At 46.5% G+C, this 26608-nt stretch overlaps 3 protein-coding genes across 12 annotated transcripts; 2 read left to right on the top strand and 1 right to left on the bottom strand.

The window, feature by feature from the left end:
- Nucleotides 1-9338: 9338 nt before the first annotated feature.
- Anapc15 (anaphase promoting complex subunit 15) lies at nucleotides 9339-12605 on the top strand. 10 transcript variants are annotated; one of them, XM_040757636.1, is made up of 6 exons: nucleotides 9339-9361; nucleotides 10791-10875; nucleotides 10997-11126; nucleotides 11626-11685; nucleotides 11963-12100; nucleotides 12257-12605. In XM_040757636.1, exons 2-6 carry the CDS (start codon nucleotides 10853-10855, stop codon nucleotides 12302-12304), a joined length of 399 nt encoding a protein of 132 aa, XP_040613570.1. In that variant the 5' UTR covers nucleotides 9339-9361; nucleotides 10791-10852; the 3' UTR covers nucleotides 12305-12605. The 10 variants fall into 10 exon arrangements, with proteins under 10 accessions (XP_040613570.1, XP_005074099.1, XP_005074096.1 ...); XM_005074042.4 differs by lacking the exon at nucleotides 9339-9361 and adding an exon at nucleotides 9397-9517 and having other exon boundaries at nucleotides 10791-10845; XM_005074039.4 differs by lacking the exon at nucleotides 9339-9361 and adding an exon at nucleotides 9397-9517 and having other exon boundaries at nucleotides 11002-11126.
- Nucleotides 12606-12872: 267 nt separating this feature from the next.
- On the bottom strand, nucleotides 12873-19556 carry Tomt (transmembrane O-methyltransferase). The gene is made up of 4 exons (NM_001282123.1): nucleotides 19496-19556; nucleotides 15016-15290; nucleotides 14163-14359; nucleotides 12873-13671 (listed from the first exon to the last, which is right to left on the bottom strand). Exons 2-4 carry the CDS (start codon nucleotides 15272-15274, stop codon nucleotides 13351-13353), a joined length of 777 nt encoding a protein of 258 aa, NP_001269052.1. The 5' UTR covers nucleotides 15275-15290; nucleotides 19496-19556; the 3' UTR covers nucleotides 12873-13350.
- Lamtor1 (late endosomal/lysosomal adaptor, MAPK and MTOR activator 1) lies at nucleotides 19079-25880 on the top strand. Its single transcript, XM_005074032.4, has 5 exons — nucleotides 19079-19236; nucleotides 23719-23864; nucleotides 24084-24161; nucleotides 24479-24605; nucleotides 25266-25880. The coding sequence occupies exons 1-5, from the start codon at nucleotides 19195-19197 to the stop codon at nucleotides 25356-25358; spliced, it is 486 nt and encodes a 161-aa protein (XP_005074089.1). The 5' UTR covers nucleotides 19079-19194; the 3' UTR covers nucleotides 25359-25880.
- The last annotated feature ends 728 nt before the right edge of the window (nucleotides 25881-26608 follow it).

Here is a 26608-nt window from a genome sequence, read left to right as displayed (position 1 = left end):
AATTATCTCCTGAAGTTTTTCATATTGCAAGCTGACCTTTGCATTTATTAAAGACTAACTTGTCACTGAACCCTCCACAAGCTCCTGGCTGCTTCCATTCTGCTGTCTCTGAGTCTGACAACTCCAAGAAGCTTCTATCTTTGAATCACTTGTCAAAGGACAATGCTGTCCCTTGGCGGCCATGTCTTCAAACTTGTCAGTAAAAATCATTACCTTCTGCCAAGCCATCTAGCAGGTCCATCTCTCTTTCTTTACCACTGACCAGGAGAGAGCCTTGGCACTACAGCATATACCCAACACATCCTGAAGCCTTGTTCTCATCCAGTTTCCAGTTAGAACTTGCTGAGGTCTCTGGAGCTTCCTGCATGTGTCCATCTAAGACTACATGACAGTGTGATACAGGATGTGCTACACACTTGCAGTGTGTGTATTCATCTTTTTCTCTTGTTGTGTATTCATTTTTTTCTTGGTGCTGCAACAAGTTAACATAGTGCAAAGGTGATTTACAGTTCCATAGGCTGCAAATACGCCATGAGTCTCTCTCTAGGCTAAGACCAGTATGTCTAGATCCCTGTTGCTTTGTGGATGTTCTCAGGGAAATTTTGCTTCCTTGGTTTTTTTTTTTCAATTCTAGAGGCTACTTCCATTCGTTAACTAATTGTCCCTCCCTCCATCTTCAGAGTCAGCAATGTGTCACCTCCCTGACATCCTCTTTCCTGGTAACAGATTGGAAAGGTTCCCTGGTGTGCAAGACTCATCTGCTGACAAAATCTAAAACAGCCTCCTCGTCTCAGGATCTTTTACCTAGTCTTAAATTTTATTTTACTTGATGTATATGAGATTTTTTCCCTGCATGTGTATATGTACATCATGTCCATGCCCATGGAAGTCAGAAGACCCTAATGGATTCTTTGGAACTTGAGTTACAGGGGGTTGTGAGCCACCATATAGATGTTGGAAATGGAACCTGGGTCCTCTGGAAGAATAAGAAGTGCTCTTAACTTCAGAGCCATCTTTCTAGCTCCCTTTTAGTTTTTGTTGTGTTTTTTCAAGATAGGATCTTGCTGCAAAGCCCAAGATAACCTTCAATTCCCTATGTAGCACAGGCTAGCCTCCTACCTCCTCCTTCTGAGTGCTAAGATTACAGGAGTATGTTATCACACTTGACAAGGTCCTTCACCTTAATGTCTCTACAAAATACTTTTTGTAATATGAGGTAACACACTCACAGAATCTAGGATTAGGACACAGGCATCTTTGGGAGTGGCTGTAACACGATAAAAAAAAAAAACAGAGATAGATATTAGGGTTCAAGTTGATGGTCAGATAAGCAAAGCAGCTAGCCACTAGCTCTTACCTCTACCTAAGACTGAAAGGGTGATCTGGCTAGCTCCACAAATCCTCAAGACTGCAACTCCAGACTGCTTTGTCTCTTCAATGTGGTTGAAGACTAAATCCTCAAGGTTGACTTTGCTTCTTCCTTTTATAACTCTCAAATCCTGGGATTAAAGGCATGTGATCCCAAGTGCTGAGATCACCTTTGCACGAGCTGTTTCTTTTTAGGACTGGATCAATTTTGTGTAGCTCAGTGTGGCCTTGAACTAACAGAGATCCAGCTGCCTGTCTTCTGAGTCCTGGGATTAAAGGTGTATGCCACCACTGCCTGGCTCTATGGCTAGCTAGTATGGCTGCTGGGATTAAAGGTGTGTACCATCATTGCCTGACTCTATGGCTTGTGACTAGCTTTGCTTTCTGCACCTCCAGGCAAGCTCTAATAAATCATAAATAATATCACCACAAGCAGCCTTTCCTATCCAGGTGTGAGGAAGGTTAAGTTTGCTTACGTTTGAGTTCCCTCAGCCTTTGCTTCCAACACAGAAGGGCTCTCTTCCTACTTTGTGTCTGTTTTGGTCAGAGGAAATTTTAACTGTGGTAAGCAAATATATGCAAACCCACCATGTAAATAGGGGGCCAGTGAGAACTCTCTTCCTGAGGCTAGCATTTTAAGGAGTTGGAAACAAAACTGAACAAACGGATTCCTTCCAACTCATCCATCCACCTTAAAATCTAGATGTGATGGTTTGAATGAAAATTGTCCCGACAGGCTAGACTATTTGAACATTTGGTTCCCAGCTGCTTTGTTTTCTTTTCTTCATGCAAGCAGTACATGTGATCTCTCAGCTTTCTGTACTGGCTGCCTTCTGCTCTGCTACTCTACTGTTATGGACTTTATCTCTCTGGAACTGTAAGACCCAAATAAACTTTGTCCTATAAGTTGCCTTTGCCATGGTACTCATCACAGCATCAGAAAAGCAGCTAATGCACAGGTCAAGTCCTGAGGGTCCTCAGTGAGGTGTCCAGTGACCCCGGGGGTGCATTCTTAGGTCAGCCTTCCCTGCTGGACCTCCCACTCTCCACACTATCCCTTATCACACCTGCTACTCTTCCTTAGCATTATCCTTACTCCCCACAATTCATCCTGCACAGGGAATCCTGACAACTGTCCCTGTCCTCTTTCTCTCCGATTCTCTATGATCCAACATTTAGACCTTCTCTCCCCTGCTCAAGAGAGCATGTTTTGGTGCCTGGATATGGTAGTACACTCTTTTAATCCCAGAAGTTGGAGGGCAGAGGAAAGAGGCTCTCTACGAGTGTAAGACCAGCCAAATTAACACAGTGAGTTCCAGACCAGTTATAGCTAGGCAGTAAGACCCTGTCTTTAAAAACATCAAATCAAGGGGGCTGGAGAGATGACTCAGAGGTTAAGAGTACTGGCTGCTCTTCCAAAGGAACAGCACCCACATGGCAGCTTACAACTGTCTATAACTCGGGTTCCACCCTCCTACAGACCTACATGAATGCCCATAAAATAAAAATAAATAATTAAATTTAAAAAAACAAATCACAATAAACAAAAATGCTGTTCTCAGTGTCTCACACTCTGAAAGATTATGTGCCATGCTGAGAAGACAGGGAGCCATCTCTGGGACCTGTTCCTCACATAGTGCCCATTGCCGTGGTGACTACAAAGCCATTCCCTGGGCGTACCACATCCTTTATGACCTTGTCTCTCTTGACTGGAGTGTCCTCTCCTGCCTCCTTTATCCTGTGTGTCTCATTTCCTTTGGGGACCCTTTTGCATTTCTCTCCTGCATGCAGTTTTTCTCTTTTCAGAACCAATCTCCATTCATCACATCACGTGAACACATGAGCCAATGGAACAGTCAATTCATTAGGCCAAAGGAAACAAATCAAGGCTGTGCAAACATTTACTGAGTGGCTACTCTGCAGCTTCTGGAGATACAGAGAAGAGCGATTCAGATATTTGTCCTTGGAGCCCAGATGATCTGCTTTATATCTCTAATGCAAGAGTGGGGACTGCAGGCGAATTAGGACTCAGATCAGATCTCTCTGTGGCCTTTCATCATGAAGCAGAGAAAACTTTGTGATGAGTTGTCTAGTTGTTTCATTGGGTAAGGGGACTTACTGTCAACCTAAAGACCTGAGTTCAATTCCCTGGATCCACATAGTGGAAGGAGAAAACCTTCTAGGTCGTCCTCTAATCTCCACTCCAGTGAGTGTGCATACACACACATATACCAAATTTAATTTTTAAAAGATGAAATGAATTCAAGAATGATATTCTTTTTATTTTGAGACTGGGTCTTTTGCAACTTAGGCTAGCCTCAAATTCACCGTGTATCGGAGGATGGCCTTGCATTTTGGATCATCCTGTCTCTACCGTCCCAGTGCTGGGATTAGAGGCTTGGGCTACCATACTCAGTTTATGAAATGCTCAGGTCCAAGCCCAGAGCTTCATGCATAGTGTAAGCACTGTACCAACTGGACTACAAACCCATCCCAACATTCTTAAATAGTAGATTCAGCTCAAGTGAACCACTTTGCCTTGCTGAGCCTAAGCTTTCTTTTCTTTTATACTGAGACAGGGTTTTACCATGTAGCTTTTGTTGGCTCAGAACTCTCTATGTAGAAGAGGGTGGCCTTAAATTCACAGAAATCTACCTGCCTCTCCCTCAAAAGTTCTGAGATTAAAAGTGTATGCTAGCTTCAGGCTTCTTATGTGCTTACCTGGGCAGGATTACCAGGGTCAGGGTGAGGATATGAGGAGACTATGAGCATGAAAACCCCTATTGGCATGAAAGATGGTAACTGCCCAATGGCCTCTGTCAAGCTCCTCAGGACCAGCTATGCTCCCAAACTGATGGGATGAATAAATAAGCAAGACTCACAGGCACTGACCTTCATGTTGCTTAGTTCTGGGCCTTCCTGGATCCTGGAAACTTCTTTGCACAGTCATAGGTTTCCATCCAGCCTGTGGGCTCTGAGTTTATTTTTTAGTATTGGGAAAAATCCATTCTGACCTTACTTTCCATTTTCTAGTACTTTGTTTATTTAAACACAAAAGAACAGATAAAATTTCATCACGCAGAAAGGGCCAGGCCCAAAAACCTCTCCCACAGACCCACAAAACAGCTGGATATATGGTCAGGATATTAAATTAAAGAAAATAGGAGCTTGGGATGAGAAATCATCTCTTTGTGGACCTCAGAGAGTGAACAATAGGATCAAAGTAAGACCTGATGCTCAGTGCCCATCCCATCCTAGTCATATGAGCATCAATCACCAAAGCCCTCCTTCTCCACCTAGATTCCCTAACATTGTTCTCTATACCCATTCAATCAACTTCAAGTTGATTCTTTTGGTTTTTTTTTTTGTTTGTTTGTTTGTTTTTGGTTTTTAGAGACAGGGTTTCTCTGTGGCTTTGGAGGCTGTCCTGGAACTCACTCTGTAGACCAGGCTGGTCTCGAACTCACAGAGATCCACCTGCCTCTGCCTCCCGAGTGCTGGGATTAAAGGCGTGTGCCACCAACGCCCGGCTTCAAGTTGATTCTTGCTGTCCTCCAAAGATATAACCACTTTCTAACTCTGTCCTTGGACATGCTTCGTTATGTACTCTTTATTTCTGCTTGCTCACCGAGTACTAACTCCTCAAGGCCCACTTCAGTGTTTCCTCCATTAGAAAAAAAAGTATAAACTGGGCCACGGTGGCAAATGCCTTTAATCCCAGTGCTTAAGAGGCAGAGGCAGGTAGATCTCTGTGAGTTCAAAGTCAGCCTGGTCTACAGCGTGAGTTCCAGGACAGGCTCCAAGACTACACAGAGAAGCCCTGTCTCCAAAAAAAAAAAAAAAAAAAAAAAAAAAGGAAAAGAAAAACATATAAATTAATTTTTTTCAGAGCTTATTCCTCTCTTGAAGCTGTGGTCTCCAAATGTTCCCTGCATGCTTTATTTCAATATCAACAATCTTCTTCTATAATTGTCTCAGCCTCCACTAGACTGAATTTTTCTTTAGGGGCAGGATTTTTTTCTCTCTCTGTTTCATCTTTCTTTTTCCAGAGTCTAACAATGTGTCTGGCACTTGTTGACATTCAATAAATGTCAGCAACTAATTAGTCACCATGACTTGTTGAATCTGACTGGGGACTCTGGAAAGAAACCCTAAGCTACTGGGGAATATCCATGTGTCCAGAGCAGTCAGGAAGGGTCAGAGATTCTGCAAGGAAAATAGAGGAAGGACATCTAAGGACAAAGATCATAGCAGAGCAAGTGGAATGTCCAGAAGGCCTTGGAGACACAGAGACCATCCAGTCTCTGCTCTCTAGAACCCCACAGTCTACTGGGATAACAAACAGAAACATGGTTTTGTATAGAACTGGGCCCAGTAGAACGCGTTCCCCTTACAAAGGCCATTTCATTGTCTTCATCTGTTTAGTTTACTGATTTTTTTGTTGTTGTTTTGTTTTTTGTTTTTCTGAGATAGGGTTTCTCACTATAATAGTCCTGGCTGTCCTAGAACTCGTTTTGCAGACCAGGCTGACTTTGAATTCAGAGATCTGCCTGCCTCTGCTTCCCAAGTACTGAGAGGCATGTGCCACCACACCCAGAAGTTTCCTGCTTATTAATATTGGTGGGAAGCCGGGCGTTGGTGGCGCACGCCTTTAATCCCAGCACTCGGGAGGCAGAGGCAGGCGGATCTCTATGAGTTCGAGGCCAGCCTGGTCTACAGAGTGAGTTCCAGGACAGCCTCCAAAGCCACAGAGAAACCCTGTCTCGAAAAACCAAAAAAAAAAAAAAAAAAATTGGTGGGAACTATTTCCACCTTTATTCACTGTTGATGACCTCACCCCATTGTGTAGCTTAGATACCATAACTCCCAAGCATGAGAACAATCATCAAACCCAACTCTCCCCACAGATCTGCCTACTCACATGCCTCTGTGTTCCCTCAACGTCTCTAATCTGAAGTGTATCTCAAACTCAACAGAGAGTTTCCCAAAGACTTCCTCAGTCTTTTCAACCTCAGAAAGTGGCAACACCCATCTTCCAGTTTTTTAAAATTATTTATTTCATTTTATGTACACTGATGTTTTGCCTGCATGTATATCTGTTTTGAGTGTATCAGATCTTGGAGTCATAGACAGTTGTGAGCTGCCATGTGGGTGCTGGGAATTGAACCTGGGTCCTCTGGAAGAGCAGTCAGAGCTCTTAACTGCTAAGCCATCTCTCCAGCCCCCATCTTCCAGTTTTTTTTGGTCAAAATTTTGTTTCCTTTCTTCCATGGATGCTCTACAATTTATATCCTATCTGTCAGCAAACCTTGCTTTCTCAACTTCTATTTTTATTTTGCTTTGCTTTAGAGGTCTCTCTGTATAATCCTGAGTGTCCTGGAACTTGCTATGTAGACCAGGCTGGTCTCAAACTCACAGAGATCCATCAGCCTCTGCCTTCTGAATGCTGGGATTAAATGTATACACCATCATGCCCATCTGATTTCTCTACTTTTAACTTATTCAAAATTCATCTACTTCTTATCCTCTACTTCTGGATTTCTTTTAAATGTTATTTTTATATTATGTGTATGAGAGTTTTACCCAAATGCCTAGTACTTGTGGAAGCCAGATAAGCTTGTTGGATCCCCTGGAACTGGAGTTATAATTGTGAGCCACCCTGTGGATTCTGGGACTTGAACTAGGTTCTCTTCAAGAGCAGCTGGTACTCTTAGTCGTAGAGCCATCTCTCTAGCCACCCCCACCGGACTTTTTTCTTAAAGAGACAAAGTAATGTTAAAATGTAAAGATTGGGGGACTGGAGAGGTGGCTCAGCAGTTAAGAGCTCTAACTGCTCTTCCAGAGGACCTGGGTTCGATTCTCAGTACCCACATGGCAGCTCACAACTGTCTCTTATTCCTGTTTCAAGGGATCTGACGACCTCATACAGACATTCATGTAGGCAAAACACCAATGTATAAAAAATAAAAATAAATTTAAAAAATGTAAAGATTGTATAGATACTCTGTTCATAACCCTTCATTTTCTCCCCAGGCGATATAGAAGCCAGACCTCCGTGCAAGGTGGTATTACATAGGGCTTCTGCTGCCTCTAACCTCATCAATGTATTTATACACAGGACACTGAACTGAGACTCTTCTAGAGCTTCTGCATCGATGCCTGTTCTTACCTGTCTGTATGTTGTATGTGTATCTTCTCACTCTTCAACCACTCAAAAGTTGTCATCCCAGTGATTTTCTTGTGCCCCTTTCCCCCAACCTAAAATACATTCCCTATTGATGTTTTTTTTTTCCTTCTGGAGCTGAGGACCAAACTAGGAAAATGATTTATCACTGAACTGAACTAATCCCCCCACCTTATTTTATATTTTATTCTCAGTATTTACTGCAATCTTACTTTTATTTATGTGTCTTCATTTTCATTATCTTTTACTAGAATGGAAGCTACAAATGAAGGGAGGGATAGTCTATTATTTTTATTTTGGTTTTTTCTCGTGGGGGGATTGGGAGGGAGGTTGGAGACAGGGTTTCTCTGTGGCTTTGGAGGCTGTCCTGGAACTCGCTCTTGTAGACCAGGCTGGTCTCCAATTCAGAGATCCGCCTGCCTCTGCCTCCCGAGTGCTGGGACTAAAGGCATGCGCCACCACTGCCTGGCAGGATGTTCTATTTTGTTTACTGTTATATATTCATTACACAAAATAGTGATACACATATATTTGGTTTTGTGGGTTTATTTGTTTGTTTGGAGACAGGGTCACTCTGGCCTTGGCCTCTAACTCACAGAGGTACTGCTATCTCTGCCTCCCAGATGTTGGGTTAAAGGCGTGAACAAAAAGGATGGACATTTCCAAATGTAATCTCCAAGAAGGATAATATTTCCAAAGGGTATATTTTATTTTTTTAATGAAAATCTGTTTTTTTTCTGTTTGTTTGGTTTTTCCAGACAGGGTTTCGTTTCTCTGTGTAACAGCCCTAAGTGTCCTGGGACTCAGTTTGTAGATGAGGCTGGCCTTGAACTCACAGAGATCTGTCTCCTTCTGCTTCCTGGGTGCTGGGATTAAAGGCGTGTGTTATCAAGCTTGGCTAGCCTTTTTTCCTGATTCACATTTAATGTAGAAGGCAGAGCACAACTACCACAATGTGCGTGTGACGAAGGCCAGAAGAAAACTTGTAAGAGTCAGCGTTTTCCTTTACCATGCCCATCCCTGGGGCTGATAAACTCGGTCTTCATTAGCCTAGACCCAAGCATCTCTATTCCCCAAGTCATTTCACTGGCCCTTATTTTCATTTTTAAAATTTATACTTGGGCCGGGCGTTGGTAGCTCACGCCTTTAATTCCAGCACTCGGGAGGCAGAGGCAGGTGAATTCCAGGCCAGCCTGGTCTACAGAGCGAGTTCCAGGACAGGCTTCAAAGCAATACAGAGAAACCCTGTCTCGAAAAACAAAAACAAAAACAAACAAAAAAAATTAGTAAAAAAAAAAAAGAAAGAAATATTATGAATATGATGTAACTGCAGGTTTGTCTAGCATCCTCATAAAAAGAAAAGATTGAGCAGGGCGTTGGTGGCGCACGCCTTTAATTCCAGCACTGGGAGGCAGAGGCAGGCAGATCTCTGTGAGTTCGAGACCAGCCTGGTCTACAGAAGGAGTTCCAGGACAGCCTCCAAAGCCATAGAGAAAATAAATGAAAAAAATAATAAATGAATGGGAAAGGATGAATGTGTTCAAACAGGAAACAGTCTGAGAGAACAGAAGGGTGTAAATATGTTCCCGAAACGCAGCGACACACACAACATTCGAACCAACGAACATCTCCGGAAGCCGTAACTCCCAAGAGATTAGCAGCAACCACCACCTGATGACAAGAGGGCGGGACTAAATGGACGCTGGGGGATGGGACAGCCTGAAGAAACCCGTAGGCCTGAGATTCAAGGCGGGGCCAATAGGTAGAGCCAGCAAAAGAGTGTCCTCCCCCAACTAGTACGTGTCTGAGGTACGTCAGCATCCCTTCCGGTTTGGTAGGCTAGAGCGGGAAACAAAAGGAGACCGAGAGCGCATGCGTTGAGCGGGTCCCGGATTCTGGTGGGTTCTTCCGCTCAGGCCTGGGGAAGCGCTTCCGGGTCGCTGCCGGCTGCCGGCTCTTGGCGCGGTAAGTGCGTAAACGTGGCTGTGGCCGTCTCCTCGCTCGTTCTTTCTTCCTGCTTCCAGAGAAACCCAGTTCCTTTGACTCGCATCCCTAGCAACTTATATTCCGCTCTTTTATGCTTAACGACATCCTGCTCATTGGCCGCTTCCTTGAGTCTAAGCCCCACCCATCACACAAGTTCCGTCATTCATTGGTTTCACTTCCTGTCACCCAGCACTTCTTTCAGTTAATTGGCTTCAGGCAGGCCGCGCGCATTTTTTTGCGAGTGGCATCCCTAAAAGGGCAAAATCCTGTCAGAGACCCGCCTCTGCCTTCTTCCTGTTGGTCGAGCTCACAGTCATTATCATAATGAGCAAAGATGGGCGGTGGTGGGTAGGGTTTTAGGATGCAGATTCTGTCAGTACTCTTGGGATGAGGGTGGGCGCTGTTTGCCTGTCACGCGGACCCGGGGAGCTTTGGTCTAGGGATTGGCAGCGGCTAGTTCTGCGTGGATAAAATTAGAACAAAAGCTAGAGTAGAACCGAGTGTGGTGGCTGGCATACGCCTTAAATCCCAGCATTCGGGGGCTGAGGCATGCGGATCTCTGTGAGTTTGGGACTAGCCTGATCTATATATAGTGAGTTCCACGCCAGCCAGGGCTACATAGTGAGACCCTATCTCATTAAAAAAAAAAAAAAAAGGTCGGGGAGGGACACCAACACCAAATCTGTTTTTCCTGGCTCTTGCTACATTCCTGGGCTAAGATCCCTTCCTGATGTGTGTTCTAATAAAGCCCCACCCAGTGTGCGATCCAAAGTTAAACTTACCTATCACTGGGTCTTATGAGCTGATGGATTTTAATTCAGTTTCTTGATGATATTCCTCGTCATGAGCTTTAATCCATAAAGTTGACTTTATTTGTTCTCACATATTAGTTCATCAATCATTCTTCTATGTATTTGTTTGTCTATTTATCCATGCTTCCTAGTTTTGTGTATTACAGATTGACTGTGGTCAGTCAAAGAGGTGGTTCTTATCCAAAACATTTTTTGTGCTGGTTGGATTAGGTATGAATCAAAAGAGCAAAAAATGAGTTTTGTGATGTGTGTGTGTGTTTAAAGAGAATTTTACTAGACCCCTGCTATTGCTAATTTTGTACATAATCACAATGCTACATTCCATCTCTGGCTCCTAGTCTCTTCTCTCCTTGAGCAGCATACAACTTTATCCATTATTTTATTTTGTTGTCATAATAGTTTTGAGGATGATATAATTGTTATTATCCCCATTTTTACAGATGAGGAAACTGAGGCCCAGAGAGGTTAAGTGTATTGGCCAAAGTCAAACAGCTAGTAAGTGATGGAGCCAGGACTCAAACTCAGGTCTGTCTGATTTCAAGAGGGAAGGGAAGCATCTGCTACCTCCCACCCCACCCCACCCCTAAATCAAATTACAATTGAATCAAAACAAAACAAAACATATTCACTTGGCCCTTTCCCTCAGCTTAGGAGCCATGTCCACCTTGTTCCCTTCTCTGTTCCCTCGTGTGACTGAGACGCTGTGGTTTAATCTGGATCGACCCTGTGTGGAGGAGGCGGAGCTGCAGCAGCAGGAGCAGCAGCATCAGGCCTGGGTGAGTGAGGACTTAGCTCGGCATGGAGAGAGAGAACCTTGCCTTATGCCGGAGACCTTTCTGAGTTGTGAATAGTCAAGCTGTGTAATTGGAGTTCTCACTTTGTGGTACCCTAATTGTCTGAGGGACCATAGGACTCCAGGGCCTCAAGCTCCTGATAGCCTAAGTTCTTTTCTATAATCATAGGACTTAATCATTTTTAACTTAACTTTTAATGAGGACCTACAAGATGCCATATTTTTGGCTAAGTGTCTCATTTCACCCTCATCGGACATACAAAAAACACTGAGGCCAAAAGACTTTACGTAAGTCCATTAATTTAATAAGGAGCAGATGATGACAGAAGAAAGGGGATCAAATCTTCCTGAGAACTGGGGTTGGGGGGCTTTGTTTCATAATTTGGGGATCTTTTAAGGGGTGGAGTAAGCCAGTCCCATGCCCTTGACCTGCTCTCCTTTGGGCCTTGGCCCTGCTTTTCCCCATACTCCTTTGCCCACAGCTCCAAAGCATCGCAGAGAAAGACAACAACCTGGTCCCTATTGGCAAGCCAGCCTCAGAGGTGAGTGGCTCCAGCGGGTGGGCCTGTGTGAAGCCCAGTGGACCAGGACTTCGTTTTAATTCAGACTCAGAACAATTGTGACTCTCTGTCTGGGTAGACTGCAAACGTGGGAACTCAAGGGGTAGACACTGGGCCTAGTACTGAGGTCCTTCGGGTCATTCAACAGCCTGCAAGACTCAAGGTGGGTGGGGTTGGGAAGGTGGAGGCTCCAAGTAGGCCAGCTCTTGACCTCATCCAGGTAGTCCTGAGACCTACAGACTCTCTCTTGTCCCACCAGCACTACGATGATGAAGAAGAAGAAGATGATGAAGATGATGAGGACAGTGAAGAGGATTCAGAAGATGATGAGGACATGCAGGACATGGATGAGATGAATGACTATAATGAGTCACCTGATGATGGAGAGGTCAATGAGGTAGGCGGGGTGTAGGGGAGTGCCTTTGTTCCTAGGCTCCTGCCCCTGATCTAATGGATGGCCAAGGGATGCAGAAACCCTGGCTCTACCCAGGGGCAGGATCTGGGCCGAGGCTGGCTGAGGCCCCTCCCCACCCACACCCAGCCTCCTCTTCAGGTGGACATGGAAGGCAACGAACAGGATCAGGACCAGTGGATGATCTAGGTAGACAAGCCAAGGTGGCCTCAGGGTGACTCCAGGCCACCCCAACCTATGTTACATCCACAGCCTCAGCCCCTCAGCCTGCAGAACCATCTTGTGGCTGTAGTGTCTAAAGCTTTCCCTTAGGCACTTGCTCAGCTGCTGCCAGGATAAGGACTCCTTGGGCCCTCCCAGGCCATCAGTCTTCCCTCGAATCCCTAGAGCCTGAGCCCATCCCACCTTCCTGGCTGGTACCTCATTCCTTGGTTGCCAGGTGTGGTTCCTTTCTTACCCTCTTTAATAAAGACACAGGACTGATTCTTTCCCCCAATGTCTATTCCCTGTTTGTTGGTGGGATCCACAGGAGTCCAGTATCTTTCCTTGGACAGTGGGAAGGGGTCATTTAAGGGATCGTAAGCAAACTAATGGACCATGTGGACCAGGATTGGAGCCCAGACTTCTGTGATTGATGATTCCTGAGGCCTAGCTTGCACCAGATGTACTACAGGGCATCATTGTCTGCAACTGCCTCTGATCCCATCCAGAATCTCACAGCTGGGAGCCTCTGGGGTTCTGCCAGCCAGCTGTCTTCTTTTTGTATTTTATGCTTAGAGTTTTTGTCTGTCTGTCTGTCTGTCTGTATATCACATGTGTGCCTGTGCCATGTGAATGCTGGGAACTGAATCCAAGTCCTCTAGATAGGAAGTAGCAGCCAGTGCTCTGAAATGCTGAGCCATCTTCCCAGCTTGTTAGTGTTAAGAGGGTAGACTGAATCTCAGAAGAGGGCACGACTCACCTGGAGGGAGCAGTCAATAACAGAACTAAACCGAGGGCTCGGACCTCTTGCTTCCAGTCTCTGGTTTTCTAGGAGGGGATCTTATGGGACCAAGAAGGCTGATAGAATTTGACACTTTGAATTGGAGGTTGAGGGCACGCAAAGTTGAGAAGAAAGCCTTCCCAGGCTGAACCTAGCTTGTGTTGGACACTAAACAGAAAGGGAAAGGGAATATTCTGATGTCCTTGCTTGAGTGGGGTTGGGATTGTATCAGTAACTATCCCAGTCCTGGATCTCAGCCAGGTCCAGCATAGGTCAGTTGGGCTATGCCATCCTTGATGGCAGGGAAGTCTGGGAGGCTGCTGTGGTGGAGACGGCATCGATAGCGGCCACAGCTCTTGGTGTATTGCAGGAAGCGGGGTGCACCAGGAAAAAGCACATGGTCAGCCAATACAGTGGCACCTTTTGGGAGCAGAGCATGGGCCTCCAGTAGCTGCAGATCCCTTAAGTAATACCGAGGTCGATGTGCCAGGAGTACCAAATCTGCCCGATTCAGCTGGTACTGAGCTCTTAGGCGAGGGATCACTTCCTCTGAGCTACCCACAATGAGCTCCACCTGTGGGGAAAGCCATAGTTGAGGTGAGGATAAGAAGGCCTGCTTTCCCACTCTGGACCCCACCAGGATCTGGCTGATTTCATGCTAGGCACTGGTCCATGCCCTCACAAGTGTCCCAGTCAGTTCCTCTGGCCTCTGAATCCAGTAGTCAGCATCAGTATTGTAATTTCCATTATGTGCCCTTAAAGAAGCTGAGAATCAGAGGAAATGTGCTTTACCTGAGCTCACACAACTGAATGAGCAATAAGATTTAGACTCGGATTTGCTAGGCTATAGAGAGCTTCCTCTTAGCTGCTGCTTTTGTAGTCTAGTAAGAAATAAGTAAATGTCTCCGGATTGAGGGGGTAGGAGCTACATGCCCTCCAGGATGCCAGCTGCCTGAGTGGAGCTGCTTCCTTGAATGGGAGTCTTTCACAAAAAAAAGAAGCCCGGCCAGAGCAATTCCTAGGGTAAGTGGGGAGAGATCAGCTTCGGGGAGATGGGAGACTGACCGTTTGTTCATCGAAGCCAGCCAACCGGATGAGTTTTTCAGCCACTGCTGCAGTACGAGGGTCGCGCTCCACAGTGAGAAGGCGACTCCCAGGGGGCAAAGCACGTGCAATAAGCAGTGTAGAGTATCCGCAGTAGGTGCCCAGCTCCAGCACACAAGCAGGGGCCTTCTCTTCCACCAGCCGCATCAGAATCTGACCTATGGGGCAAAGTAGCTGTTGTAGAAGACATCCACAACACGTGCGCCCAGAACCGGAACATGCTGTTGTGCATTTATACACAAGCTGACTGCCCTCTCCCACACCTATCTCCATCCACCTGGGCTACTTGAATCCAAGCGTTCTAGGCTCCGTTTAAATCCCCCTTCCTCAGGAGGACCCAGGCTCCTGAGACATTTTCAGTTTCATACACACACCCCTGCACTCCCTCGTTGCTCACTGCCTTCCCATTGTGGAATCGGATAATCTGTTAGTACTTAGAGGTGCTGTGCTGTCTAGACCGACAGCTATCCTGAATTGGATGTGGAAGTCTCTTTGATAGGGAAGAAAGTCTAGGGCAGATAATTACAAAGCTCTGAGTTATGATTATTTCCATGTTATGCTCTCTTTGAGGCCAGCATTTGTGGCTGGTTCACCCTCTGTGACGTCTACCTCCTCCCTCAGCATCTGGTACAAAAGAGTGGCAATAAATGTCTGCTGGATAATTAACCTGGTCTAGGCTCCTCATTTCCAAATGAAAAGATAGTCATAAACACAGTCATGAAGCTTCCTATTTGTAAAGCAGTGGGAGTCCTAGACTTTCTTCATCTTTTTGGGATTATTTTTGCAACTGAAGGCTAGCGAAGGGGACACTGACCTTTAACAGGGCCCATGTGGCTCAAGTACTCGCAGCAGCTGCTCCAATGGTCTAGAGTAGTGAGGATGTGACCAGGATCTCCAGGTAGGGCATGGGTGAGCACATAGCTGAAGGCCCGCTCCTCAATTCGAAGTCCTGACAGGCAGTCCCTGAAGCTTCTCAGCAGGACGGTATGCACCAGCAGTCGGAAATGGTGCCGGTACCTCACCAGCAGCGTCACCACGAGTGGCAGGAATGCCAGTGCAATGGCAGGGGACATTGTCCCTACCTGGGTCCTAGGATAGAGGGCAGCTGGGAGGGAAACCTCCATGTACCTCTTGCCTGTCATTGTGCAGTCTTTAGCAGTTGCAATCACCACGCTTATCCAAACCATGGCTGAGGGGCTGACTTGCCAGACAAAGCAGAATTGGGGTTTGAACCCTGAATGTGCATTTTCCAATTCCACACTGCCTGTGTTTAGCACCAAACCACAACTATATCTCTTTCTAGTCCCGACTGTGGGTCCACTTCTATATTGTTCCCTAAACCCACCCACTTTTTCACTTCCTTAATACCTCTCTTAAGGGCCTTTTTCATCAGTTTCTTGGTTTATCTTCCACCCACCATACTCTGATCCATTACAGTGTAGCCAAAAAGAAAAGTTTTCCTAGCTCACACCTTTAATCCCAGCATGGGAGGCAGAGGCAGGTGCTCTCTGTGAGTCTGAGGCCAGCTTGGTATACAGAGTTAGTTCTGGTACAGCCAGGGCTACACAGAAACTTTGTCTCAAAAAAAAAACAAAAATAAAAAGCAAACAGAAAAGAGTGAAGCTTTGTCATCAAACCCCTTCAGACTCTCACTATGCTCTGCTTCAGTAAGAGGCATCAAAACAAAATGCCTAAAAAAGATAAATATATATATACACGTATACATACATACATACATACATACATACATATATATTAATGCCTGGGGCTGGAGAGATGCTCTTGAAGAGGATACAGGTTCAGTCCCAGTGCTCACATCACATAGTGGTTCACAAACATCTATAACCCTGTCACAAGAGATCCAACCCCATTTTCTGACCTCCAAAGGCTCATACAGCGTGAACATGAATATAAGCAGAACATAAAATCTTAACAACAAATACCAAAACCAAACAAACAAACACAGACATTGGAGAGATGGCCCAATGGTTAAGAGCACTGACTGCTCTTCAAAAGTCCTGGGTTTGATTCTTAGCACCTATAGCTGGTGGCTCACAACTGTCTGTAACTCCAGTCCTAGAGGATTTGATGCTGTCTTCTAGTGTCCACAGGCACTGCATGCACATGGTTTCCAGGCAAAGCACCCATACACATAAACTATAAATAAAGTCTTTTAAAGATAAAAAATACTCCTTGAGTCCCAGCACTCGGGAGGCAGAGGCAGGCGGATCTCTGTGAGTTAGAGACCAACCTGATCTACAAGAGCTAGTTCCAGGGCAGCCTCCAAAGCTACAGAGAAACCCTGTCTCGAAAAACCAAAAAATAAATAATACTATTGATGGTATTTTGGTGCACAGTTGCAATCCCATCATGAAGGCCAAGTTTGAAGCCAACCTGGGCTACAGTTGAGAACCTGCCTCAAAAATAAATTCACCCTCTATACCATGTTAGGCTGGAGTACCTTTTTCTATCCAAGGACTCTTATCTGCTCTTCTCTTGAGGTGTTTGTCCTCCTTGGTTCTATATTTTCTCCACTCCTATCTCTTTTGTATTCCCCTCCACTAGAATTCAATTTATACTTGAAACATAAAACACACACACACACACACACACAATCACACCATTCAGCTTACTTCTCCAGGAACACCTATTGAGGTTAGTTGTCCTTTTTTCTCCTACTGTCCCTACCCAGATCTGACCTTGGCAGGCTGTTCCTTGATTGGAAAAGCAATGTATGCTAAAATTTAGAGTGTATGAATGAATATGAAAGAGGTTTGTAATGTGGGCATGAATTGGTGTGCTTGGGAACCCACAAGGCCCTGCTTACCTGGGCTGAAGGCTCCTAGGAAAGACCAGAGGACCGGAATGGGGGGTCCTTGAGAGGAATAACCCTGAATAAGGAGGCTGGACCTGATTTCAATTATTGATGCTGAGGCTGTTGTTACCTGAGACCTGCAGTTCAGGTTACCAGACCCAGGAACAAACTTCAGATGCCTTTTTTTTTTTTCAGGAACTCTAGATAAACTTAGCAGAACTCCAGGGTCTTGATTTGAAGAATTAATAAATGTCACTAGATCTGGTGACTTCTCCAAACCCCTTGATATCAGAACATGGGTCATGATATAAGTCAAAATAGGTGAGACTTATTTACTCAGTTCAAAACCCAAGCTTTTCTGTAAGTAAATGTTAGGGCATAGGTCTCGGAGAAGAGTTGTACTCTGTTCCTGTCTTCCAGTGGTTCACGTCTGGTAGAAGAGTTGAAATCAGAAACACAGTAGAAAAAGACACTGTGATCCGCAGAGCAGACTAGGGATTTCACAGCTATGAGGACTTTGAGCTGTTTTCTGATCAGCTACCTATCCAAATTGAACACTGGAGTGGCATACTGTAGATAGTAAATATTTGTTTTTTTCAAGTATTTATTTATTTGTACAGTGTTCAGCCTGCACATCAGAAAAGGGTACCAGATCTCATAATAGATGGTTGTGAGCCACCATGTGGTTGCTGGGAATTGAATTCAGGACCTCTGGAAGAGCAGTCAGTGCTCTTAACCTCTGAGCCATGTCTCCAGCCATTGGATTTTTGTTTTGTTTTTCAAGACAGGGTTTCTGTGGCTTTGGAGACTGACCTGGAACTAGCTCTTGTAGACCAGGCTGGTCTCGAACTCACAGAGATCCGCCTGCCTCTGCTTCTCGAGTGCTGGGATTAAAGACATGCACCACCACCGCCTGTCGAAGGGTTTATTTTTAATTTATGTATGTGTATGCATGTTTTTGGTCTGCATGTGTTTCTGCACCAGCATATTTGGTCTACTTGTGTGTCTGTGCACCGTGTAGGTGTCTGCATCGTTTATCCTGGAACTGGAGTTATAGATGGTTGTGAGCCACCTTGTGGATGTTGGGAATTGAACTGGGGTCCTCTGAAGGAGCAGCAGCTAATGCTTCAAATAACCGAGTCATCCTCTAGCCTCAACATTTGCTAATTTAATAAGCAAATGCCACCGGATTTAGTAAAGAGATGGAGGGGCACGGAATAGGATCAGGAAAGGCAAACAGGAAGATAAAGTTTGTATTTGGGTTTTGAAGACTGTAATCCCTGGTTTGGAGGGACAAGTGTATGCCATCTGCCTGCGAAGGCAGAATTCACCTTAATCAAGAAACTGCCAAATAAGGAACTTACAGAAATGACTGCGGCTACAAGCCGCCTGCCAGAAAGCCTGACAACTTGACTTCAATCCCTACAAACCACATAGTGGAAGGAGACAATCAACTTCCACAAGTTGTTCTGGGACCTCCATATGTGCACCAAGACACACGTGTTCACATTCACACGTACTCGAAATAAATAAAAATGTAGTTTCGCCAGGCATAGTGAAATACGCCTTTAATCCTAGCACTTGGATGGCAGAGGCAAGTGGCTCTCTAAATCCGAGGCCAGCCTGGCTTACACAGCAAAATTTCAGGCCAGCCAGGGTTACATAGTGAGACCTTGGTCACACACACCCACACACCCACACCCACACCCACACAGACCTTGATCTCATACACACACACACACACACTGGCAAATAGCTCCCGAGTGAAGCACATCCCTCTCAACTCCACGATAATGCTACTCGTCCCTCGCGTGGCACTGAAGAATTTATCTTGATAGATCTTGGGCTCACAAAGGTGGCCTTGACACCATGTGATCACACTTTGGCTGGAGGATCAAAGGATTCAGATCTAGAGACTGGGGCTACAAGATCACGTGACTCGCCCCCGATCACGTGCCACGCGTCCTGTCACGTAGGTCACGCTTTTCCATTGGTTGGTGATGGTCACGCGGAGGGGCGGGACCGGAAGCCGAGATTCGGCTGTGGCGCCCGAGAGACTTTGGGACAGGCTAGGCGGGGGAAGGGTGCGGGAGGCAGCCGCGGGTCATGTGACCGGAAAGGCTCCTGACGGACGCCGTCCCTCCTCGGCGCCGCCTGAGCGCCCGGCCCGACCCCGCCATGGGGTGCTGCTATAGCAGCGAAAACGAGGACTCGGACCAGGTGCGGCCGCGGCAGGCGGGTTTGGGACTGTGGGCTACGACCGCGGGACCCGGGGCCCCGAAAAAGCCCGCGGCGGCCGGGAGCCAGACTGCAGGCTCACTGAGTACGGAGGCCTGGAGGGGACAGATTACGGAGAGGACGCCAAACCGGGCTCCTACCCTCTTAAAGATCCTAAGTCTTATTCCAGGCTTGGGTTATGCTGGCCGCCGCCTGCCTCGGCCCCTCCCCTTCCATTTTTCCAGGACCGTCGTACTTTCACAGCTTGAATTCTCAGACTGGGTGCCTGGGAAGCATTCACTTTCCTAGATTCCTGTGCCTTCACTGCTGAGTGTATAAGTGGTCTTTATGAACCCATTCTAGAGATAGGTAGTTTGAGGCTCTTAGTCTCCCAAGGTAAATCAGAAATTTGTGTATGTTCTGTTACTGGTGTTAGAGATGTCACTGCTGACCTGGTGTCGGAGGCCTCTGGAAGTTGGTGGCATTTGAGTTGGGCAGTGAAGAATTTAATAGTGAAGACATGGGACTTTAGAGAAGCAATAGAGTTTAGCTTTGACCAATATGGAGGAAAGAGGGTATAGGGAACTCATTTTGAGTTTGTTTTGCTGTTACCTGTCTGTGCCTGAAGGTTCCTCTAGCTAGAGTGCCTCTCTGAAAAATGTGAATGTAGAGTTATTCCTTTCGAGAAAACATTAGCTTGGAGAGACTTACAGTGTTTTATATTTTAAATTTTCCAACTTTTCCTTGGTGCATTCTTATTGCTCTCCACACCACATCCCTTGTCCTCTGTGACCACTTTTGAGGAAGGGAAACTTGCAAGACTGGGTCTCAGGCCACTGATCATACCTTTTATAGTTGCCTCAAAGCCTGAGTTCGGCTTTCTGCACACAGTAGGCACCAAGTCACCCAGTCTAGTGAAGAATACAGTCAGAGAAATAAGTATCACTACTTGGGAAATTGTTCTTTCCCCATGAAGGTACTTTGGATTAAGAACTGCAGTTCAGCCAGGCGTTGGTGGCGCATGCCCTTGATCCTAGCACTCGGGAGGCAGAGTCAGGTGGATCTCTGTGAGTTCGAGGCCAACCTGGTCTACAGAGCAAGTTCCAGGACAGCCTCCAAAGCAATACAGAGAAACCCTGTCTCAAAAAACAAAAAGAAAAAAGAAAAAGAACTGCAGTTCAGGAAAATGTGATTTGTACAGCAGACTGAGTGGTTCTTGATCTTCAAATACATTATTTGACCTGAGTTTGACATGCCTCGTGGCAAGAATCTTTCCCTTCATCCTGGCCTGCTAAAGGAGAGAACAGCAAAAACAGGAACTCACCACAAAACATAAAAAAAAAAGAGGGCAGTATTCCTGCCTAGTGACAGAGCTGTGGCTGAATTTGGCAGATGTCTCGTAAAGCATGTGGTCTAATAGGGAAAAAGGATATCAACTTCTAGGAGGGAGAGCTCGACTTGACTTCTCTCCTGAAATCCCTCCTTCCCCTTGATTCTCATTTCTGGCTGAAACAGGGTCTCATGTAGCCCAGATTGGCAAACCTGCTATGTAGTTGATGACCTTGAACTTCTAAGTGTCCGGCTTCTGAGCGCTGGGGTCACAGGCATGTGCCGTCTACTTCCCGTTTATGCAATATGGAGATCAAAGCCAGGGCTTTATGTTGCTAGGCATGTACTGTACTAATAGGTTGTATTCCCCACCCCTCTTTAAGTAGGCTCTCCTGTCTTCACGACTGTCTGTCCTTGTACTGTAAGGAGCCGGTCATCCCTGTTGGTTTACACTTACAATCCCAACACTTTGGAAGCTGAAATGGAGACCTGCTTCAAGTTCATGGCCAGTCTGACTACATAGTTCTGAAGTATACAATGAGCCTGTGTCTCAAAGAAAAAGAAATTTCCAAACATGGTTTTCAGAGGGCTTTTACATTTACCTGTCATGAGTTAACATCTGTTTAAAGCTGAGGAAAAAGTTCAGAGGATCTGAGATTTAGCTAACATTAGAAGTGCTCTAGCCGCCGGGTGTTGGTGGCGCACGCCTTTAATCCCAGCACTCGGGAGGCAGAGGCAGGCGGACCTCTGTGTGTTCGAGGCCAGCCTGGACTACCAAGGGAGTTCCAGGACAGCCTCCAAAGCCACAGAGAAACCCTGTCTCGAAAAACCAAAAAAGAAAAAAAAAAAAAAAAAAAAAAAAGAAGTTCTCTAGCCAAGGTGTTTCCAGGCACAAGACGTGTGCTTGATGTACTGGGAGAAGCTCCAAGGTGGTCAGCTGTGGGTCTGTGCTAAAGTAGATAAACCTTGACTCAGTTTGTATTGGCTTGGGAGGCAAACTTTCTTTTAAACAATTTATTTTTGTTTTATGTGCATTGATATTTTGCCTGCATGTATGTCTGTGTGAGGGTGTCAGATCCCCTGGAACTGGAGTTACAGTTGTTGATCTGCTGTGTGGGTACTGGGAATTGAACCCAAAGCCTCTGGAAAAGCAGCTCGTGGTGCTCTAAACTGTTGAGCCATCTTTCCAGTCCTAGAGGCAAATTTTGATGTGACAAACTTACCCCATGTACCCTCATTGTTTGGGTGTCAGGTGATGTCATTAACTTTTTTTGCTGGAGGGTGTCTATGCAGCCTTGACTGGCCTGGAACTTGCTATATAGACCAGGCTGGTTTTAATTCAGAGATCTTTTTGCCTTCTGAGTCCTGGGATTAAAGATGTGCACTGCTACTCTTGGCTCAGTTTGTCTGCTCTTTGGGGTTGCCTGGCCTTTCAGGAAATTAGACTATCTTGTTCTTGAACTCCTGATTGGGGTGATGATGACACTGTGGTCCTGCAGGAAGATTTGTCAGGAATGGGGCTGGGAAAAGCAGGCATAGAAAGCATTATGAGTCTCATTGTGAGCCAGCTTTCCTTAGAGACCCTTTCATCTTTGGCAAACATTTTATCTGAGAAAGGAGAAAGACTTTCTGGGAACCTAGAGGTAATGGGGCAGAAGGCCATAGATGCTTCCTTTTGCCTTGGTCAACTGAGTCAAACAGCCTGAGGAGGAAGAGCAAGGTGGAAAGGCTGAGCCTGTCTGGGGTGGGGCAGGCAAGACAGGAGGAAGTAGTTGTCTGTTGGGAGGGTTGTGGGCACGAGAGCTGGCTCCTGCAGCAGGGGGAGCTGAGCAGGCTCTGAGGAGAGTACTGCGATTGGCAGTTGGCCATGAAATTTGATGGGTCAGCATTGGCTAACATTCCCCTCCTTCTTCACACTATATTCCTTCTGAAGTGGCCTTGTCCTAGCTCTCTATGGCCTGAATAGACATCCAGCATGTCTGCTTATCCAGATTGCACCTGACACAAAACCAGGAGGGATCTGCAGCCCATGTACTCAAAGCAGTGTTGAGCCTAGGAAGCAGAAGATTAGAACAAGGTCTGAACCAGGACAAGGAAAATAGTTACAAAGATGGAGACTTGGTTTAATTCTAGATTGGTCCTGGTGCTTGTGGTTGTCTGTCTAGGCTAATAGCAGGGCTGCTGAGGAGGCTGTGTTGAGGAAAGAGTCTAGTTTGGCAAGGAGGAACAGCTCCACGGTTCCTCTGAGGTCAGCATATACTAGGTACCAGGCCACAGAATGGTGAATACCTGAGAGCAGAAAAGAACACCCAAACATACCTGTATCTCAGCACTGGGGAGTTCCAGGCCAGCTTGGCTGTATAGTACAAGGTAGCCTGGGGAAATGGAAAGACTGTGTTGTGTGCATGTATGTGTGTGTTGGGTTTCTTGTGGCTTTATAAAGATCCTGCAGAGAAGGAAAGAAGAAAAGAGAGGATAGCCGGGCGGTGGTGGCGCACGCCTTTAATCCCAGCACTCGGGAGGCAGAGGCAGGTGGATCTCTGTGAGTTCGAGACCAAGTCTGGTCTACCAAGCGAGTTCCAGGACAGGCTCCAAAGCCACAGAGAACCCTGTCTCAAAAAAAAAAAAGAAAAGAGAGGATATTGGTGGTTGTGTCTCCATGTGGGCTTGAAGTTTCTGCACTATGGTAATGTGAGGATGACATTCTTTCTCTTGGGACCCAGGGCCTTGTCTGCCCTCACCAGGGCCTCACAATATTGGGGGCCAACATCCTTGCTGGGAAGTACTTTGTTCAGGAAGGCTGTTCTTGGGGTCTGACTTGCATTCATTCTCCTGTACATCTTTTTTTGTTACTTCCCCACTTCCTCTGACTTTGTTTCCAGCAGCCTTTGTCCAGTAGGTGTTTGACCAGTTCACTGAGGTTCCAGGACTGTTGGTGAATGCCTGCTTTGTTCCTCTCTGAACTTTTCAGGCTCTCTAGGTTCATCCTAGATCACCAGTTTTGGGCCAGTCAGAGACTGACTCTGGGCACTTTGAGTTATCTTTATAAAAATAGTTATAGTATTTAAAGGTCAGATCTGGTCTGAGGAGAGGGCCTATGAGAGGGAATGAAGGTTAGACTTAAAGACTTGGGGCTGACTTTTCTCTATGTCCTAGGATCGGGAGGAGCGGAAGCTGTTGCTGGACCCAAGTAGCACCCCCACCAAAGCCCTCAATGGAGCTGAGCCCAACTACCACAGCCTACCTTCAGCTCGCACAGATGAACAGGCCCTGCTTTCTTCCATCCTTGCCAAGACAGCTAGGTGAGTGTCACAGGACCAGGTTGGGGCAGAGGTGGCCAAGCTTAGAGCATAGCAGATAGGACAAGGTCACTAGAGAGAGATGCCTCTGGGTTCTGCCCTGTTAGAGTGGCAGGTGGGAATACTAGTGTCAGGTAGCCTTGGACTTGGCACGTAGCACTGATTCTTATCTGTGCCTCTCTGAAGCACCTGTCATTTCTTCTCTGCTTCTTGTCTTCAAAGCAACATCATTGATGTGTCTGCTGCAGACTCCCAGGGCATGGAGCAGCATGAGTACATGGACCGGGCAAGGCAGTACAGGTGAGCACAGGGAGCCTCCTAGTCATTCCTCTCTAGCTTTGGAGTCTGGTTCCCTGTCCAGGCTCTTCATTTGGGTGCAGCCCAGAAGACTGACTGCAGATCACTTAGTTGCCTCAGGCATTCAAGTGAGCCCTGTTTGTCCAGTATATTTGATCAAGAGTGATCAGTCCAAAGGAATACAGTCGAGTTTGATTGTGATGAGCTGTATACTGTCACCATGTTCTCCTGGCCTGAGAGAGTGAGGCTTTCCTGGGCTGGGCAGGGCAGGGCAGAACAAGTTTTGTCCTAATTGCCCATGACCCCTCCCTCTTGGCCAGTACCCGATTGGCTGTGCTTAGCAGCAGTCTGACCCATTGGAAGAAGCTGCCACCGCTGCCGTCTCTGACCAGCCAGCCCCACCAAGTGTTGGCCAGCGAGCCCATCCCCTTCTCCGACTTGCAGCAGGTGAGCACTCCTGACCTGACCCATGCCCCCTTCCATACTGCTTCACAAACAGGAGGGAGCCTGGCTTTTGGTGAGCCCAGCTTATTCCCACCTTGTTCTCTTATTTTCATAGCCTTCTTAGTTCTTCCCCATACCCTTTACTTTCCCAGCATCCATCTGCCCTTGTTTTTGTCTGCTCCCCTCCTCCCCATCTCCTTCCCTCCCTGCCTCCCTCCCTCCCAAAGATAAAACCCAGAACTTTGTGCATGCTAGGCAAGTGTTAACCCTTGTTTTTGAGAAAGGACTCACTGCTTTAGCCCAGGCTGTCATTGAGCCTCCTGAGTGGTGGGATTACAGACAAGCACCACCACACCCAGCTCTTTTTGGCTTTCAGTCCTTCATCAAACCTTCCCTTTAGCTGGGCGTTGGTGGCGCACACCTTTAATCCCAGCACTCGGGAGGCAGAGACAGGGGGATCTTTGTGAGTTCGAGGCCAGGCTGGTCTACAGAGCGAGTTCCAGGACAGCCTCCAGAACAATACAGAGAAACCCTGTCTCAAAAAGCAAAACAAAAAAAGCAGAAAAAGAAAAAGAACCTTTACCTTTATTGCTATTCCATCTCCCGTTTTCCCAGTTCTCCCTCTCATGTCTGTTCTTTTCCTCCCTGGCTCGTCTGTCTCAGGTCTCCAGGATAGCTGCGTATGCCTACAGTGCACTTTCTCAGATCCGTGTGGACGCGAAAGAAGAGCTGGTTGTACAGTTTGGGATCCCATGAAGAGAGGGGTCCTGGGACAGCTCTTCCCTCCTCTTCATCCCGTCTCACCCCACCTCTTCTGGCCCCCAGCCTCACTGTGGCTTTCTACAGTGCTTAACCTGCTACTAATCACGGAGAAGAATGTGGAGGCGAAGAATAAGGCTAGAAGCCTGAGCAAGTGAGGACTGAGCAAGGGAGGGGAGAACCGATCGCCACTGGCCTTCAAGTCCTGGCTGGGGTGAGGTTGGGGCCAAGAGGACTGGGTCTGGCAGATCTTCACAGTCATTGGGAAAATAGAGATACCACTGTAGGGGTGAACACCGGGAGACCTAGGGGATCCCCCTTCCCACCCTTTCTCTTGGCCTCCAATTCACTCCTGCCCTATTCCCTGACTTGGTGCTCATAGGCACCTCGCTAGGGATTATGACCAGGGTCTAGATGAGCTTGAATCTGAATTGAGTTTGTATTTCTAGTGCCCTGGGTTTTTACATGTTTGGTCTTTTTGTTTTTGTTTGTCACCCCACGATAAAGGAAGTATATTCAGTTGTGTTGCTGGTTCAGCCTGCTCTGTCATGCCTAACCCCTCCACTATTTATCTCTGGCTATTCAAGTTTGTGAGCAGTGAGATGCAGAGGAATGTCTTCAGCAGCATTAAAGAAGAATCCAGGAGATAAAAGCTCAGGGTTGCCAGGTTTTAGCTGATGCAGTGTGGTAACCTCAGGTAGGATGAGACTATTCATTTTCCCCTATCTATTGCTGCTAACACTGTCAGAGCACTGTTGGAGACCTTGCTTCAGCTCAGTAGGCTTACACATAGTCTCTAGGGGTAGGAGGAGGTCATACTCTGCTGGTCATTCATTTCAGGAAATTAAATTTCTTTGTTGTTGAGACAGGGTCTCACTCTAGTTTTGGCTGTCCTAGAACTCATTGTGTAGACCAGGCTGGCCTTGAACTCGCAGAGATCCAATTGTCTCTGCCTCCAGTGCTGGGATTAAAGACATGTGCAATCACCACCAGGCTAGGAAATGAAATCTTAACCAGAATCATAACCTGAGAGTAAAACTACTCCGCTCTAATAAAAATAGACCAAAGCTATTTTCTGGCCCTAGTCTGGAGGCTCCAGGCCGCTCCTCACACCTTGGTGGTTTATGAAGGTTTCTAGTGAGGCATAGTGGCTTATTCCTGTGATACCAGCACTCGGGAGGCTGAGGCAAGAGGATACTACAAAGCCAAGGCCAGCCTGGGTTAGAGTTGAATCTCCTTTTTAAAAA

This window comes from Mesocricetus auratus, unplaced genomic scaffold (assembly GCF_017639785.1).
Source record: "Mesocricetus auratus isolate SY011 unplaced genomic scaffold, BCM_Maur_2.0 Super-Scaffold_4256, whole genome shotgun sequence".
Classification (NCBI taxonomy): Eukaryota; Metazoa; Chordata; class Mammalia; order Rodentia; family Cricetidae; genus Mesocricetus; species Mesocricetus auratus.
The sequence above is the reverse complement of the archived record's forward strand: the minus strand, read 5'-3'. Positions and strand labels throughout refer to the sequence as shown.

Bases quoted from the DNA above. Each gene is read 5' to 3' on its own strand.
- Anapc15 (XM_040757636.1), top strand. From the start codon at position 10,853: ATGGAGCCAGGACTCAAACTCAG. The intron at 11,127-11,625 runs GTGAGTGAGGAC...CTTTGCCCACAG, and splicing joins AGCAGCAGCATCAGGCCTGG to CTCCAAAGCATCGCAGAGAA. The intron at 11,686-11,962 runs GTGAGTGGCTCC...TTGTCCCACCAG, and splicing joins TTGGCAAGCCAGCCTCAGAG to CACTACGATGATGAAGAAGA.
- Tomt (NM_001282123.1), bottom strand. From the start codon at position 15,274: ATGTCCCCTGCCATTGCACTGGCATTCCTGCCACTCGTGGTGACGCTG. The intron at 14,360-15,015 runs GTCAGTGTCCCC...TTTGCCCCATAG, and splicing joins CCACATGGGCCCTGTTAAAG to GTCAGATTCTGATGCGGCTG. The intron at 13,672-14,162 runs GTCAGTCTCCCA...CTTTCCCCACAG, and splicing joins CTGGCTTCGATGAACAAACG to GTGGAGCTCATTGTGGGTAG.
- Lamtor1 (XM_005074032.4), top strand. From the start codon at position 19,195: ATGGGGTGCTGCTATAGCAGCGAAAACGAGGACTCGGACCAG. The intron at 24,162-24,478 runs GTGAGCACAGGG...CCTCTTGGCCAG, and splicing joins GACCGGGCAAGGCAGTACAG to TACCCGATTGGCTGTGCTTA. The intron at 24,606-25,265 runs GTGAGCACTCCT...CGTCTGTCTCAG, and splicing joins CCTTCTCCGACTTGCAGCAG to GTCTCCAGGATAGCTGCGTA.